The sequence below is a fragment of the Hyaena hyaena genome, unplaced genomic scaffold (genome assembly GCF_003009895.1).
Source record: "Hyaena hyaena isolate Hyena2069 unplaced genomic scaffold, ASM300989v1 scaffold_666, whole genome shotgun sequence".
Taxonomy (NCBI): Eukaryota; Metazoa; Chordata; class Mammalia; order Carnivora; family Hyaenidae; genus Hyaena; species Hyaena hyaena.
The window spans coordinates 403,903-419,001 of record NW_024081295.1 but is presented as its reverse complement, the minus strand read 5'-3'; the positions used below and the strand labels follow the sequence as shown (position 1 = coordinate 419,001).

General features: G+C 34.0%; 1 protein-coding gene across 1 annotated transcript in view; it reads right to left on the bottom strand.

Moving 5' to 3' along the window:
- Positions 1-12,808, bottom strand: part of PTPRC (protein tyrosine phosphatase receptor type C) — a 123,673-nt gene extending 110,865 nt beyond the window's left edge. Inside the window, exons 1-2 of the mRNA XM_039216967.1 lie at positions 12,704-12,808; positions 12,507-12,622 (exon numbers count right to left, since the gene is read on the bottom strand). Of these exons, the coding sequence (XP_039072898.1) occupies positions 12,507-12,579 (73 nt within the window). The 5' untranslated portion in view covers positions 12,580-12,622; positions 12,704-12,808. The remainder of the gene's footprint in view (positions 1-12,506; positions 12,623-12,703) is intronic.
- Positions 12,809-15,099: the final 2,291 nt, after the last annotated feature.

The window sequence follows — 15,099 nt, the reverse complement described above, 5'->3', positions numbered from 1 at the left end:
CCTCTTCTGTTGTGAGAACCTCTTTTCCTGAACCTGTAGATGGACTGGTGGGTTCCATTTGTTCTAAAGTCACCAGGTGGTATCATAGCTCTTCACACTGAAATGATACTGACTTCTTTTTTTTTTTAGATGGAAAATTATTTCCATCATTCAAACTTTCAACCTTGAAACAGTGAGCAAAAAAGAAAAACATAGTGATATTTTCTTGCATAATTGAGATAATACATCTTAAAATGGATTACTTAGGTTTACTAGGCTTCCCCCCCAACCACTTACATACAGCTAGATTTTTATGCTTCACAGTAAATTATGCTTTCTGACTAACTGATGATAGTGCCTGAATGCATGACTATCTATTTTCCACACACTAAAATTTGTTTCCGAAAAACTGATTCGCTTTCTCTCATTCCCTCCGTCGGCCCCCATCCTGCTCTCCTTCTCTTTCTTTCTCCTCCCATCACTCTCTCTCTCTCTCACACTACGAAGCAGATGTGCTTAACTGCTGCTTTATATCCTTATGAAAATGAAGCAGGGTGGGAAGAGAAAGCTGTGCAACTTTCTCCCATGCTGAGCCTCTTCAATATGACTTCATTTTTGAGGTCATAGTAACATCTGACATGTCCATTGTTCAACTTAAGCAAAATACTATAACAATAAAAATCAATAATATTTAGATTATTTATTCTTTTGGTTTAACCACAATTCTGTTTCCCTCTATTTACACTTGTGACCAAGGTTTATCTGAATGTTTATTTACTCTGAACAATTAGAAACAAAATGTAGAAATATAAGGCTGAATCATGCAGTGCAAGCATCTTCTAGAATGTCAGGCACAGGGAGGAAGCTCATTATTACTTCCCTTTCTTCACTCCTCTCTCCATTTTAGTATTTAAAGTTAGAATAAGAAAAATTAAAATTTATCAATTCCCTTTTAGGATATGATAATCAGTACATTTTATAAATATGGGGAAACAATTTAACAAATGTACTTACGTTAAAGACAAGCATAAGCTAGATTCCATAATGATTTGTATACTTAAGTTAAATGAGGTCACATTTATAAAATGTTGAGAATAGTGCCTGGCACATGGTAACACTATTTTCTTATAAATGAACAATTTCTTATTAACTACTTACACCTGTTAGTGCAAAAATAAGTTGCTCTAAAGCTGTATCTTTTTTAAGAAAACCTGTCAAGCCTGAAATTAAAATATTATATATATATCATTTAATTCTATATATATAATTTATCAACATGCATCAAAAATATGCCACGCAAGAGATTCAATACAGCATTACCTTTTCAAGACACTTTCAGGTAAATTTCTAATTCATTATGAAGTTTGAATGTATTTTACATAGTTTTTATTTAAAAAGTGTTTTAAGTCATGGCTTTCTTTTTTCTAATAGATAAACTATCAAAGAAGATATATATATCTATATATCTATGTATATATATACACATACATATGCATATATACATGTATACATATACATATGTTTAATTCTTATGAATATTGTTACAAATCATTTTCATACTGACTTTTGTGGCAATATTAAAACTAAATAAGGATACTTGATAATAATTAGTATGTTAACAATCACTGTTCAATCAGCTTTTCAAGATACATGATTTTTGAACTTTTATGTGAAATTAACTGGATTCTTATTATATACCGGCAAGCATGCTAAACCCTTTACAATCATCAGCTCTTCTTCTCAACATCCAAAGCAAAATATTTTGTTGTCCTTTCCCACTTTGGCTAACCCTTCTCACTTTCTTTTCCTAGGCCCTCCTCCCAGCCCCTCCAAATATGAAGTGTTCCAGGGCTTGGAATTAGGTCCTCTGTACTCCATCTAAGCATTCTTCTTACACTATCACATTCAGTCTCTTGGCTTTAAATTCCATCTGTATACAGTGACTTTCAAATGTATGACTCCAATCAAGAGCTAATGAGCCCCACACTCATCTCCAATTGAAATCTAGATATCGCAATTTGAATGTCTAATGAGAATTAAAACACTAATATACATTAATATAGATAAAACAGAACCCTTGATTGCCTACCCCAGCTGGGGTGTTTCTCATCTTAATTGCTCATGAGAAAAAAATGAGTCGTTCTGTAGAACTTCCTGTTTTTCTAGCACACAGCAACTTCTCTTGATCCTATATACATCTGTTTTTTATTCCCACCTCCACTGTCAACACTTAGTCCAGGGGCCATCTCTCTTCTCCTTTCCACCAATCCAAATGACTCCTAACTGGTCTCCAGGCTTTAACTCACTTCTCTATTTTCACAGCAGCCAAGGTAGTCCCTTTAATATCGAAATACGATTACCTCATTCTATGCTTAAAACTTCCACATAGTTTCTTCTGTTTACCTTAAGGTAACAATCCAAATTCCTTCCATTTCTAACAAGGCCCTATAGAACCTTCCCCTCTGTGTATCTCTCCAACTTCACCACAAACCACTCAGCCTTTATCCATCATGATGCAAACACCTGACCAACTTTCCTTGCCTTGCACTTTTTTGCTTTTTCTGAAGGACCTTTGGACCTGCAGTTCCTCTTTACATAAATCTTTACATTCTTGTCAGCCAACATTAGTGGCCTAATGAGACACTACTTCAAAGAGGCCTTCTTTAATCACTGTCTAAAGGGCCATTTGCTCCTCCCTGATCTGGCCTTCTCTATCATATCACGCACACTGTTTTATTTCCCACACTTATCAATATCTGAATTTTTTTCAGTTATTTATTTGGTTTTGTTATCTCTTTTACTAAGATGTAAGCTTCAAGAAAGTTGGTACCTTTCCTGTTTTATTTACCACTGTGTCAGCACTTAAAATAGTTTCTAGCACATAATTGGGGTTCTTTTTTCAAAACAAGGGCTAAATCAATGAGTAAGTTATCTCACTTAATAGCTATTGCTATTATTCCTGTCATATAGATACGGAAACTAAGGATTTAAAAGGTAATTCCCCCACTGTTTCTAATTGGAAAGCTCAGAATGGAATCCAGGCAACATTTCAAAGACTGACTTCTGACTCACATTAAAGGTGGAGCTTCTTTGAATCCAACATTTCTAGTATTATCTCTTTAAGTTATTTTCATCAGCTTTGTGACCCTTTTTTTGCTTGTCTACTTCCCACATATCATCACTCCTTCTCACAGTCAATGCTCTGAACTAATATGTTTTTAGCCATTATATTTTGAACATACTTAAGTTTCAGTAAGTAAACTCAGGAAAAAATAAATCATGGTCACTAAAAAATAGAAAGATTTAGGGCTCATTAGGTATAAGTAAAAATCTTAGTTTAGAAACCAAAACAGTGATTTGGAAACCTAAGTCTAGAATTCAAAGTAGAATACTTGACCTAAATTATTTGATTGACAGCCACATTTATCATAGGAACCAAACAATAAACACATTTTTTTCTTTGCTTTCCCTGGAATTTTAACCAACTTGTCCCTGGAATAGAAAACTGTAAGATAGCTCTACCCAATTCACTTAATATGCCTCTTGGATAACTATAAAAACCTTTTCTGGTGTCTACACTTCCTGGAATAAGATGAGAACCTCATGTGTTTTCCATGATCAGAGTGGTTAACAAAGGTCAAGTAACTTCCCTTGTACTTTAAAAAAAATGTAGATACTTTGGTAAATTATTCAATGGTTTTCACTTTATGTAACATCAAAAACAAATTAGGTTGGGGAAAATCCATTTGTTCCATCATATCACTCACCTCCAGATAGACTCAGTGGTATACCTTGTACAGCTCCTTTTCAAGATGATGGTAGCACATTACTTTTGCATTACTAATGTAGCATCAACACTCAGAGTAAATACAAGTTAATCAAAGGTGTCTTTTGCTTTTAAAAAACAAAATCTTAGAAGATTTAGATCTTGCTAAGGATATGGAAGTTATTGGGCGCACAATGTTTCACCTGTATAGCTAAATCATCTGGATGGGACTGAATTGTATGTTTCCCATACATGACCTCTGAGAAACTATCAAGCACCCTTCGGTCTTGGTGTGATTTGCCTACTATAAGTACTCATGTCCTCAATTACCTTGTTATTAGGCTGGACACTAAGAAGGCTGAATAACCCAGTGAAAAGAGAATAGACTTAGAGTCAGACTAATCCAGGATGAAATATCAGCCCTTATTAGCTGATAACCTTGGATAATTACTATGAAAGATCACCCAAAAAACTTAAAGATTTGTTTGTGTGGTATGTGTATGTGTGTATATTTTAACATGTTTTTCTTTCCAAATAAAGCCTTTATTTTCAGCTCAAATTACAAAGCAAACAAACCAAAGAGAATTGGGACTTTGGCTAATTCTTCTTTGCATCTGCCACCTTAATTTATTAAATATCTAATAATATCTACACAACTTAGGGGCAGCCTGAGAACTTCTAGAACTGAAAGACTACAGAAAAAATCCAGTTGGAACAGAGGCCTAGATATTGTCTGGCAAGAACAAAGTGGTGGTGTAAGGAAGGCATCAGTGACCCTAATCCCTATTGTTCAAGAGTCAACTGTATAGTGCATGTCACAAAGTAGTTACAGATAAAACTGGAAAAATCCGGAGGATTCAATTTAAGCTGTGGATGCCATGCTAATAGCATTTATTTTTCCTAAATGCAGAGACAAAAGTAGAATAGTTTGGCACCTTATGTTGATCCCATCCAGTGATATACACAGGACATTAAACTTATCCTCTTGATTCTTCACTTTAATTTTTTATATATCAGTTAGTAAGAAGTTGGCACAAGGTGAATAAGCTAGGAAGAATGTTATACAAACGCACCTGGTGGTTCAGTTGGTTAAGCGTCTGACTTCAGCTCATGTCATGATCTCATGGTTCCTGGGTTTGAGACCCACATCAGGCCCTGTGCTGAAAGCTCAGAGCCTAGAGTCTGCTTTGGATTCTGTCTCTCCTTCTCTCTCTGACCCTCCCCTGCTCACACTCTGTCTCTCAAAAATAAATAAACATGGAAAAAATGTTATACAAATTAACAAGAATTAAAATACAATTCTAGACTCTACAATAGTCTTTTAAGTATTTCTAAAGTTTTCACTGGCTACTTGAGAAGTTACCAAAACTCGTAAAATCTCAGAATGAATCTTGCTGAAAGAACTCTCAATCACAAAATGATTATTACTGATAGAAATAGCAGCACAATATAAATTTGAAGATGTCTAATACTGCCCAATTTAAAATTTGACAAAGGTAAATAATTGCATTAGATCAATTATATTTTGTACAGCATTGAAAGTGGAAGGAAGGAAGGAAGGAACGGAGGAAGGGAGGAAGGGAGGAAGGGAGGAAGAAAAGAATGGAGCAATGGCATAAACTGCACATAAGTAATGTTTCTGGCTAAAATGGAAGAATTAAGACTTTTGGGGACATTTAGTTCTATACTATTTGACAAAAAAAATACATTTAGAAATGTGATAACCATAAAGGAAAATTCCCAGGGACATAAGTTTATAAACAGTAAAATTGAATGTGAATAAAAACTGATTCATGAATATAACAATAAACTGAAAAATTGAATGAAAAATAATGCTGTTAAACACTTGTTGAGTAAAATTTTTAATAAAAAATTGGTAATGATTTAATCAGGCTATATAAAAGATACTCAAGGAATTAACTTGGCTTAGTAGAGATTTTTTCTGTGAAAGCTGTTCTCAAGGAAAACTCATAAATGTAGGTATATTTTAATTAAATGCTTATTTTCTTAAACATCCTTAGGATCACATCATAGAATCAATATGTTCTCTATCCAATACACAGCCAATGAAGGGAAGATGTACAAAGATGAGATTTGCCTTTTACAGAGATTATCCCAGTAGAGATATGTATGAGAACACTAGGGATTGAAGGGAAGCAAGATTGCAGGCTATTTTTGCAATAAAAAATTATAATAATCTCTAGCAAAGAGTCGATTTACAAACTATTTAAGAGATAGAATCCAGGGTAGCCTGAAAATCCCTAAAACAGGGGATGCAAAGTTAAAAGATTGAAAGATCCCTAAGGGTTTATTCCTCTCCCATATAGCCTAAACTATATCTCTTCCAAGTCTCTCAAAGGAAGAGATGTGATTTGGAATCAGATGTCAATGATAAAGAACTGATAACTGTGATTTTTATGGAATCACATAAATAAAATATACAACTTTGCAGGGTACCCCTTAGTTTCAAAGCATTTTCACAAATATTATCACTTTTAATGCTTACAACACTTTATAAATGATGCAACTGTGTATCAGAGATGGAAAGTGATTTGAGTTGAGATCATAAAATTTGTAAAATTGGATTTCTAAATTGCTTCTCAGTCCAAATGCCATCTCCAGCACAGAATGGCACCTGCTTCATTTCCTCTGATGCTTAGTATTTCTTTTATAAGTAAGCATATTACTGTTTTTTTTCTTTAAGTGGAGATATTTAAAATATGGTGACCACACTTTATTGCTGTGATATTGTCCCTCTGCATTCATCTCTTAACATCATTGTTATTTATATAGGATTCTCTAATCTATTTTCATGCCTATCAGGACAATTTATTATTATTATTATTTATCATGCAGTGAGTTTCTTTTTGCGTATGAGTGCTTTTTGTTAAGTTCACTAGAATAGCTGTTCATTTTCTTTTTTTTTAAATGTTTTATTTATTTTTGAGAGACAGAAAGACAGGGTGTGAGCAGGGGAGGAGCAGAGAGAGAGAGGGAAACACAAGATTTGAAGCAGGCTCCAGGCTCTGAGCTGCCAGCACAGAACCCAAAGCAGGGCTTGAACCTACAAACCATGAGATCATGACCTGAGCTGACGTTTAACCAATTGAGCCACCCAGGTGCCCCTAGCTGTTTATTTTCTAATACATATGAGTATGATGCTGAATTGCCCTTAGCTCTTAATTTGTGCTCTGGTATTAACAGATCACCTCTTTGGAGGGCTCATGATTTTCCTGTACTTGTTCACTTTTTGGTTGGAAGCAGTTTTTTCTACTATACGAATGGCGATCATTTTCATTTGAATATCATTGAATATAGTTATAATTTTATCACACAGTAATCTATTAGGAGAAATTGAAGTTTTGGAAAAATCACTTTTTCATTTCAGATATTTATGTCTCATTTTTAGTAGGAAATAAGTGTTTAATCTTTAAATATTGTATAGCTAAGTACCATAGAAGAATTTAAAGTTTGAGTTTGGGTTTTCAGTAAAGAATCTAATTAAAAACACTGATAATCTTGCTAATTATCTTTTCAGAGGTTATCAAAGGAAGATACTATAAATGCATATGGAAAGTACTTATATATTTCACAAACATTGACTTTATATATATTTATGTTACAATTTTGTTTCTTTCTTTATCTTTTCTTGTTTTCATTATTATTCCTGAACATACAATACTCTGCTAATAATAGTCATTCCACAGACTCTTGACAGATTGAAATTGAAGTAGCACATTGACATATAAAAATGAATGCATATTAAAAATTTTAGGCAATGATTAGATATTTTCTTATCTAAATATTGGCTATGGCCATGTATACAAAATATGTCTATATATTTCAGTGTTATGTAGAAATAGATGACATCATATGGCTAAATGAATAGCCTGCAATATTTTACTTTTTCTTCATCCTTCTCTAGAGTCTTATATCCTTATGTATATAAAAATCATATCATACCAAGTAATTGGTAAATAGTATGTGATTGGATATCTAGAAACAAAGCTATTAAGACTAGACTGAAATTAAGCTTAAACTGAGATTTAGCTCCATTTCCATTTCTCCTGTGTAAATAGTCCCAAAAATTTACAAGATGACTGATAAAAGATCAAAGGTCTGTGGTGATAACAAATTCCTTTCGCTGCACCAAAATGACTTACATTACATGATCTGAACAGAAAACCTTATCTGTGTTAACACTGTGCTTTCACCAACAAAATTAATCAACCTGACCATAAATCTCTGCTTCTTACCTACTCAAATTGACATTGGTTATCACATTATCAAAGAAGAAATGATACCCAGGCTCTCTACAAATTTTCTGTGTGTACACAATGCAATACCATCTTCCATCCACCCTTGAAAACAGTCCCACAGCACTACCAGTGTCCATGCCTGTATTTGCAAGGACTGGATCTGATTCCATTTGTCTTGTCCCCATTGATGAGTATGCCCCTGCTTACTTTTCTTCCTGTAGGCATCTGTATTTGAAGAACAAAACTAACCCATCAAATGAAATGCCATTAGCAAAATGCCCAAAGAGTAGGCCAAGTAAAATTTAGTAATAACATTTATGAGCTAAGATTTTTAAGAAGTTAGGATGGTCTTTCAAATAAGAGGGGAAAAAAGGAGATGAAAGAAGGAAATAGCAAAATAATAATAATGAACTACATTTTTAAAAAGGCAAAGCCTATAAAGATCCAGATCCAAAATTATTTTATTTAATCTTGATGATATTATCTATCTTTCCACTTAGCCTTTGGCTAATTTTTTCATCTCATATTTGTCTCTTTCCTGTTCTCTCTTTCTGAAATTCTTTGTACTTGTCCTCCTTCACCTCCATTATTATAATCTTAAGTTTTGTCAAAAAAGTGTCCATTATTTTTTCAATGTCTGGTAAGAAATCAGGTACAGATGATACCGAAAAAGGCATAAGACATAGTTTCTGCCATCACACAGGTTACAGTGGAAGTAAATGCACTGATTGGTAAATGCTAATTACCACCACCAGCAACAAATTGAATTAGTAGGTGAAAAACGCCACGGAAAGGTGGTAAAACGTGTACAATTTCAGTGGAGATATTTTGTGGCATGAGTGACAGAAGAGAAATAGGACTATCACAGAGAATTAGAGGTCCTGAGGAAGTGTAGACGAGCCAAGCCAGTGTTGAAACTGCCTGCTGCAGGTTCTATTTTAATGAATCACACAAGAAAAAAAAGACAAAACAGTCTCTGCCCAGCTCCTAGCCCAGTGGTGGACCCGGTCACTCAGGCAAGGAGTTTAGCGCATATACCAAACACAACAAGATGATATCAGAGGGTTTTTTTCCTTTGATATTAAGGTGCAGAATATGGAAAGAAATGGATGAGACCGGAGATAGATTAGGAAACTATAATAATATTCTAGGCAGAAAATGATAAAGGCATGAATTAAGGCAATCCGATGGAATTGAAGAAGGGGAAATATTTTAGAGACTATTAAAAATTAAAATGACAAGACTTGAGGAGCTTTTAAATATATGTTTCAGATTTTGTTTTACACTCAAAGGAATGAGTCTGGAGATGAGAAATCGGGATCATCAACACATAGGAGGTGACGATAAGGAACTCTAATTATAGAAAATAAGAATACAACTGGCCAAGAATTAAAGCCCACAGAACCCCAATATTTGAAAGTAGACAGGGGCGCCTGGGTGGCTCAGTCTATTAAGCGTCCAACTTCGGCTCAGGATATGATCTCACGGTTCGTGGATTCGAGCCCCTCGTCGGGCTCTGTGCTGACAGCCAGCTCAGAGCCTGGAGCCTGCTTCAGATTCTTTCTCCCTCTCTCTCTGACCCTCCCCAGCTCACACTGTCTGTCTCTCTCTCTCTCAGAAATAAATAAAAACATCAAAAATAAAAAAATAAAAGTAGACAAATATGAAGAACCAGAAGATAAATAAATAGATATATGTGTGTATTATAACTCATATATTAAAGCTAGATATATATGTGTGTATCTATATATGTGTATTTATATGAAGAGTGTAGAAATATCTATATTACTATACTAGCTAATTGTCACTGGTTCAAGTATATGAAATTGCCCAGAAAAGAGAAAAGACCTAGCTCAAGCAACACACTCTAACCCTCTATTTAGCTATAGAAAGCAAGGGAGGAAAAGGAAAGACAGACTCCTAAGTCCATCTTACCCTTTCTCTTACAAAATATATTTCGAATTCTAGCAATGATAAGGATCACAGGCAGATTTTGTAAGAAAAATATCTATTAAAAAGTTCATAAAAGATAATATTCATATGCCCCAATCTCTAAATTGTGGAGTATTTAGAACTTAATAGGATTGCTCAAATTTCAATTCATAATTTGTATTGAAAACCTGTGATGTTCAAGGCATAGTACGCATGTAACATGAAATATTTCTTTTAATGTGGATGGAAAAATGAAAAATTATGACCAGGAAATGACTCTAAACTCATATGACTCATAACTCACATAACATAAGTCATATACTCTAGCTGGTATGGTACAGAGTGATAGATTTGGCTGGCATTACACCTGGTTTAGAGTCAGAGAACACTTGTCTTTATCTGCATTCTCAAAGCCATCATTATCTGCTAGAATTATTTAGAAATGTTCAACAGACGTTTGGTTTCCAGCTCTCATGGCAAAGAGGCACGGAGCAAAGGGATTGCAAACTTTTGTGTAAAACTCACCCCAACATTGTTGCCGCGGCCAAGTTTAACTGTATTTGTATTTTAGATATTAAATAACTTATCTGAATTTGTCCATTAATTGATGTCTCTCTACATTGGCTCTATTTTTTATTCCATTAGAGTATACAATATAAATGTGATGCCTAAAATCCTAGTATTTCCTATGATCCCTAAACTCAATTTTAACACATCAAAATAAAACATAAACTCATTTGTTGCTAGTAAAGAAAAATATGTAATTTAAAACATTAGTAACTTCTCAAATCATACACTGAATGACAAAATGACTCTCAGATCTTTAAAGGATGATAAATTAGATATGCAGACACAGATGATTATATCTATGTATTTTTTCCAAAAAGTAAGTATGGATTTCAGGAAGATATCAGTGCCTTTTAGAAAAATTTGCTCTCAATATTTACATAAGCAATTAAAGTTAAATTTGATCCTTCAAAAATAAATCTATGCATATCTTTTCATTTGTTTAAGTACAAATTGTTCAGCACAATAGATTTAAAAGTTTCTAGATAATTTTATATTTTCTTAATTTGGCCATATTCAAAGGCATTTTTTTGGTAAAAATCCTTAATAGACTGAGTTGAAATTTTATAGTGGTTTGCTCTGTGTCCTACAAAATATTTCAGTTTTCTTTATGCTCATTTAAATGCTTTGCGACCACTCTTGAGTGAGGATTTTTAATGAATATTCATTCTGACTTATGATAATATACATATTACCACCCTGCTAAAATCATTTTTCATTACAGTTTGCTTTTGATTATGATAGCTAACTTTACGGGGAAGGTAACTTGATAAACATTTTCCATACTAAAACAAAATGCTGTATCCATACAAAAAATTTTAGACCGTCTTTACAGTTAAAAACAAAACACTATCTTATGCTGCTTTCCACTCTCCCTAATTATACAAAATACCAATAGATGAGGTAACAAGATCAGGAGGTAGCTACCCCCCTGCCTTTTATAGGAAAGAAGGGTGGTGAAAAGTCAAAAACAGATTTCAATGAATTCCAGTAAGTGAGACTTTTCTTTCTTTTTCCTTTTTTTAAAACTTCTTTGGGATTTCTGCAAAAATCTCACTTTCAGTGTCCCCTCAATGGTGAAAAACAACCTTTAGATACTACATCATAAGGAGTAATATTTAATATCAATATATTAGCTATGTTTAACAATCAACTGAAATGCACTCATGATTCAAATTGAAACTCTTCAAGAAATGTCCATTAAAGAGCAAGTATACAAAGATCTCCAACTTAAATGAGTACTTGAGATTCCCATTCCATTTTCCTACCAAAGACAGCATTTGCATGATTCTTAAGAGTATTTTAACTTCAGCAAGGCTCTGATATTTACCCATCACCCAGGAAGGGCGGTGGCCGCATAAGAATTTCCAAAGCAAGTAATCATTAAAACTATTGAGAAGAAACCAAAAACTTGATTTAAAATACATTCTGTGCTAAGAATGTGAATAAAAATAATATTTTACTAAATTCCCAAATGTATTATTTTAAACTATCCTACAGATAAGTATTCAATAAAATTTTTCAGTAATAATCAAAATTTGAGGAAGCAAAGTCCAATTCAAAATGAAAGAGTGGCTTACATGCAACCAAAGCTATAGTAGGACTCAAAAAAGTCATTTTCTGCTAAAAGGGTGAAAATTCACTTATTTTGTCATAAAGATTTCCTCAGATTTTCATAAACTTATGTTTACGTACTTGAGGGTTAAGTAACAGCATTGCTTTTGTAGTATCCTAGAACACTTTGCAAACAAAGATACAGATAGACAAGTTTCTTTTAAATTGTGATTTTTCCCCCAAACATTTACTCCTTTTTAAACAGAAACAATGTATTCTGTCACATAGCAAGTCAGGTCTCTCTGAGCTCCAGTAGCCTTGACCATTTTCTAGTGAGCTTCCTCATTTCCAGTCACCAACACTTAACTATTTTTATGTCTATTTCAAACCAATATCCCTCCGCAAGGAAAAAAAAATCACTAAGGACATATTAATATACTTGTACTTACCTGTAACAAACAAGCCTGTATCCAGAAAGGCAAAGCCAAATGCCAAAAGTTTAAGCCACAAGAACATGGTCATATCTGGAAATCAGCCGTATTCCTAGGAAACAGCATGCGTCCTTCTGAAAGGCAAAATAATTGTTATCTTTGCAAAAGTTTTTCTTTGCGAAACGGAATCAAAAATAAAAGAAATGAATGCATACTCCTTGCTGTTGTCTTATCAGACGGAGCAATTTCCTCCTCTGTTACCCTAAGAACAAACCACTTTGCTAGCTACACAAACTGCTAGGTAGTGATGTCAGATTCGGTTTTACTAACTTCTCCAAAAATACTGTAAAGGATCTTCTTTGCAGGAAGTCAAGAAAGTTGTTCAAAGTCAGTGCAAAAGCATCTCACTTCCTTAATTCAAGTAACTAATTACTTGAATTAGTTACTAGGGCTTTGAAAAGATTTTTTTTCCTTAAGAAAGATGTTTATTTAAGCATCCAAATAATACTCCCTCACAATTTTCATTACAACTTAAAAAAAGAATATCCCCACCCCGAAATAATCAATAATTCTCTTACCTAAGAGAGAATAAAACAGACCCAGGATGGGTGTAACAAAATGGGGGTTGGCAAGATGACACACTGATTGAATTAGTAAAAATACCTATATTTGATTCAAAATGACCAGATGAATAACTTATCAGTGTCATTTACCAGACAGGCATTCAAACTTCACCAATAGGACAGTTTTAGCAGTCAAACCCATTTTCTATGCAAATGCACTCTCAGAAAGCTGAACAGGTTTGCCCCAAATTTTTCACAGAGCTCTTCATGGTGTGAGAAATGGAATCAGAAGGTCACTTCCTGCTTCCATAAAGGAATGCTTTTTGTGACTTTGGAGATTCTTGGTGCTGTTGATGAGGGAAACAAGAATAATAAAATTGAGAGCTGTTTTCTTTTAAACAGAAGTGAACCTTTTTTCCCCCTTTGTCAATACTTTCACAATTTTTCTGATTAAAAGAGAACAATTTAATATACAGCACTTTCCTGATTCTGATGATGTTCTTCATAAGTCCATTGATTAGGAAAATGCATACTGGTAAAAAGCTGCTGTGAACCCTGTGATACAATTAAATAAACTGACATCATTATCACAATATCTGGCTCATCTAAAAAGGAGAGTGCAAATGTACACTAGGATTATTATTGGAACCATAGAGAATACATAAGGGACTTACAGACAAACAGTACCCTTGTGGTAACTCTGCAATCCTCGGTTAGAAAGCACCACTGCAGGGTTCTTGTGTTTAAGTGAATAAAACTTTTCATATTTACAAACTTATTTGTCTCACTCTTATGTTGACTGCTGGGAACTACAGAGCCAAATTTGCACACCTCCCCTTTAAGCAAATAAAAATAATCCCACATCTGAAATTCTGAGTAATAACATCTCATTATACTCTGATTTAAAAAAAAATCCCGTTACAATGAGATTGTTGGTATGATTTTGGTTTTATTATTAAGTTCATTACTAACTTACAGGGGTGTTACCAGGGCCAGGAATGTGCTTAGCACTTTAGCTGCATAATCTAACTTGGACAGCGACACTGCAGACAGATAATGTTATTATTCTCCATTTGACCCATAAAGTTCAGAGAGGTTAGGTGATTTGCCCAGGTTCTCACAGCTCAGTAGACAAAGGATGTTTTGAGCCTCCCCCAAATTTCATGTTCCTTTCCTTTCCTGCTTTACTATCCTTCCTTTTTCTCACTTCTTTCCCCAATCCTTTTCACTATGTATTTTCATTATTTTTAACCTCTAAAATATAGAACATTGATTCGATAAAAATAAATGATGCTGTCCTCTTTTTGCAAATGTCTTCCTAAATAAAATAGCTGTGAATATAAGGATCACTCTTCAGTAGCTAAGTCTAATGAAAACTATGTGTCAGGGAGTCACAAATGTAAGTACTCAGCTACAGAGCCTATTTCTTCAAATACATTTGCAATGGAAAACTATCCGGGGGTTAGCTTTAAATATCTTTAAGCAAATACTTGCTTGCTATTGTGGCGGAATATTTGCCAAACCTAGAGGCCAGGAATAAAGTACATGACATTCAAGGGAGTTAAGTATAAGAAATATACTCTATAACAAGCTAAAGATAGGAAGGATTTAAACCATTAAAGAGATACCTTTGAAAGGGCTTTGCAGATCATGAGATTCGAAGAAATAGTAAAACTTAGGAGACTCAACTCCATTTCACACTAGTGGGTAGAAAGATTCTACCCAAGAAATACTGAAATTAATTAATAATATATGAATTGAATTGTATGTGTTTGCTCTAATGTGTTAAAGTTGAGTTTAGTATCTACAGGAAGTCTGATTTGGGGTAGCAAAATTTATATTGTATATTACAAAGTTATAAAGAAATAGAGCCTAATGTAGACAGATAGCAAAGGATAAATATGCACTCAATTCAGATATCCTCAGAATGAAGGCAATAGTGAACTAGAAGGTTGATACAAACTGTCAGGAAGGAGACAAGAAGGAAGACCCTAGAAGTTTGCTGGGGGAAAGACCATAGTTCCCTTTTGACTTTTGGACAGTGGACA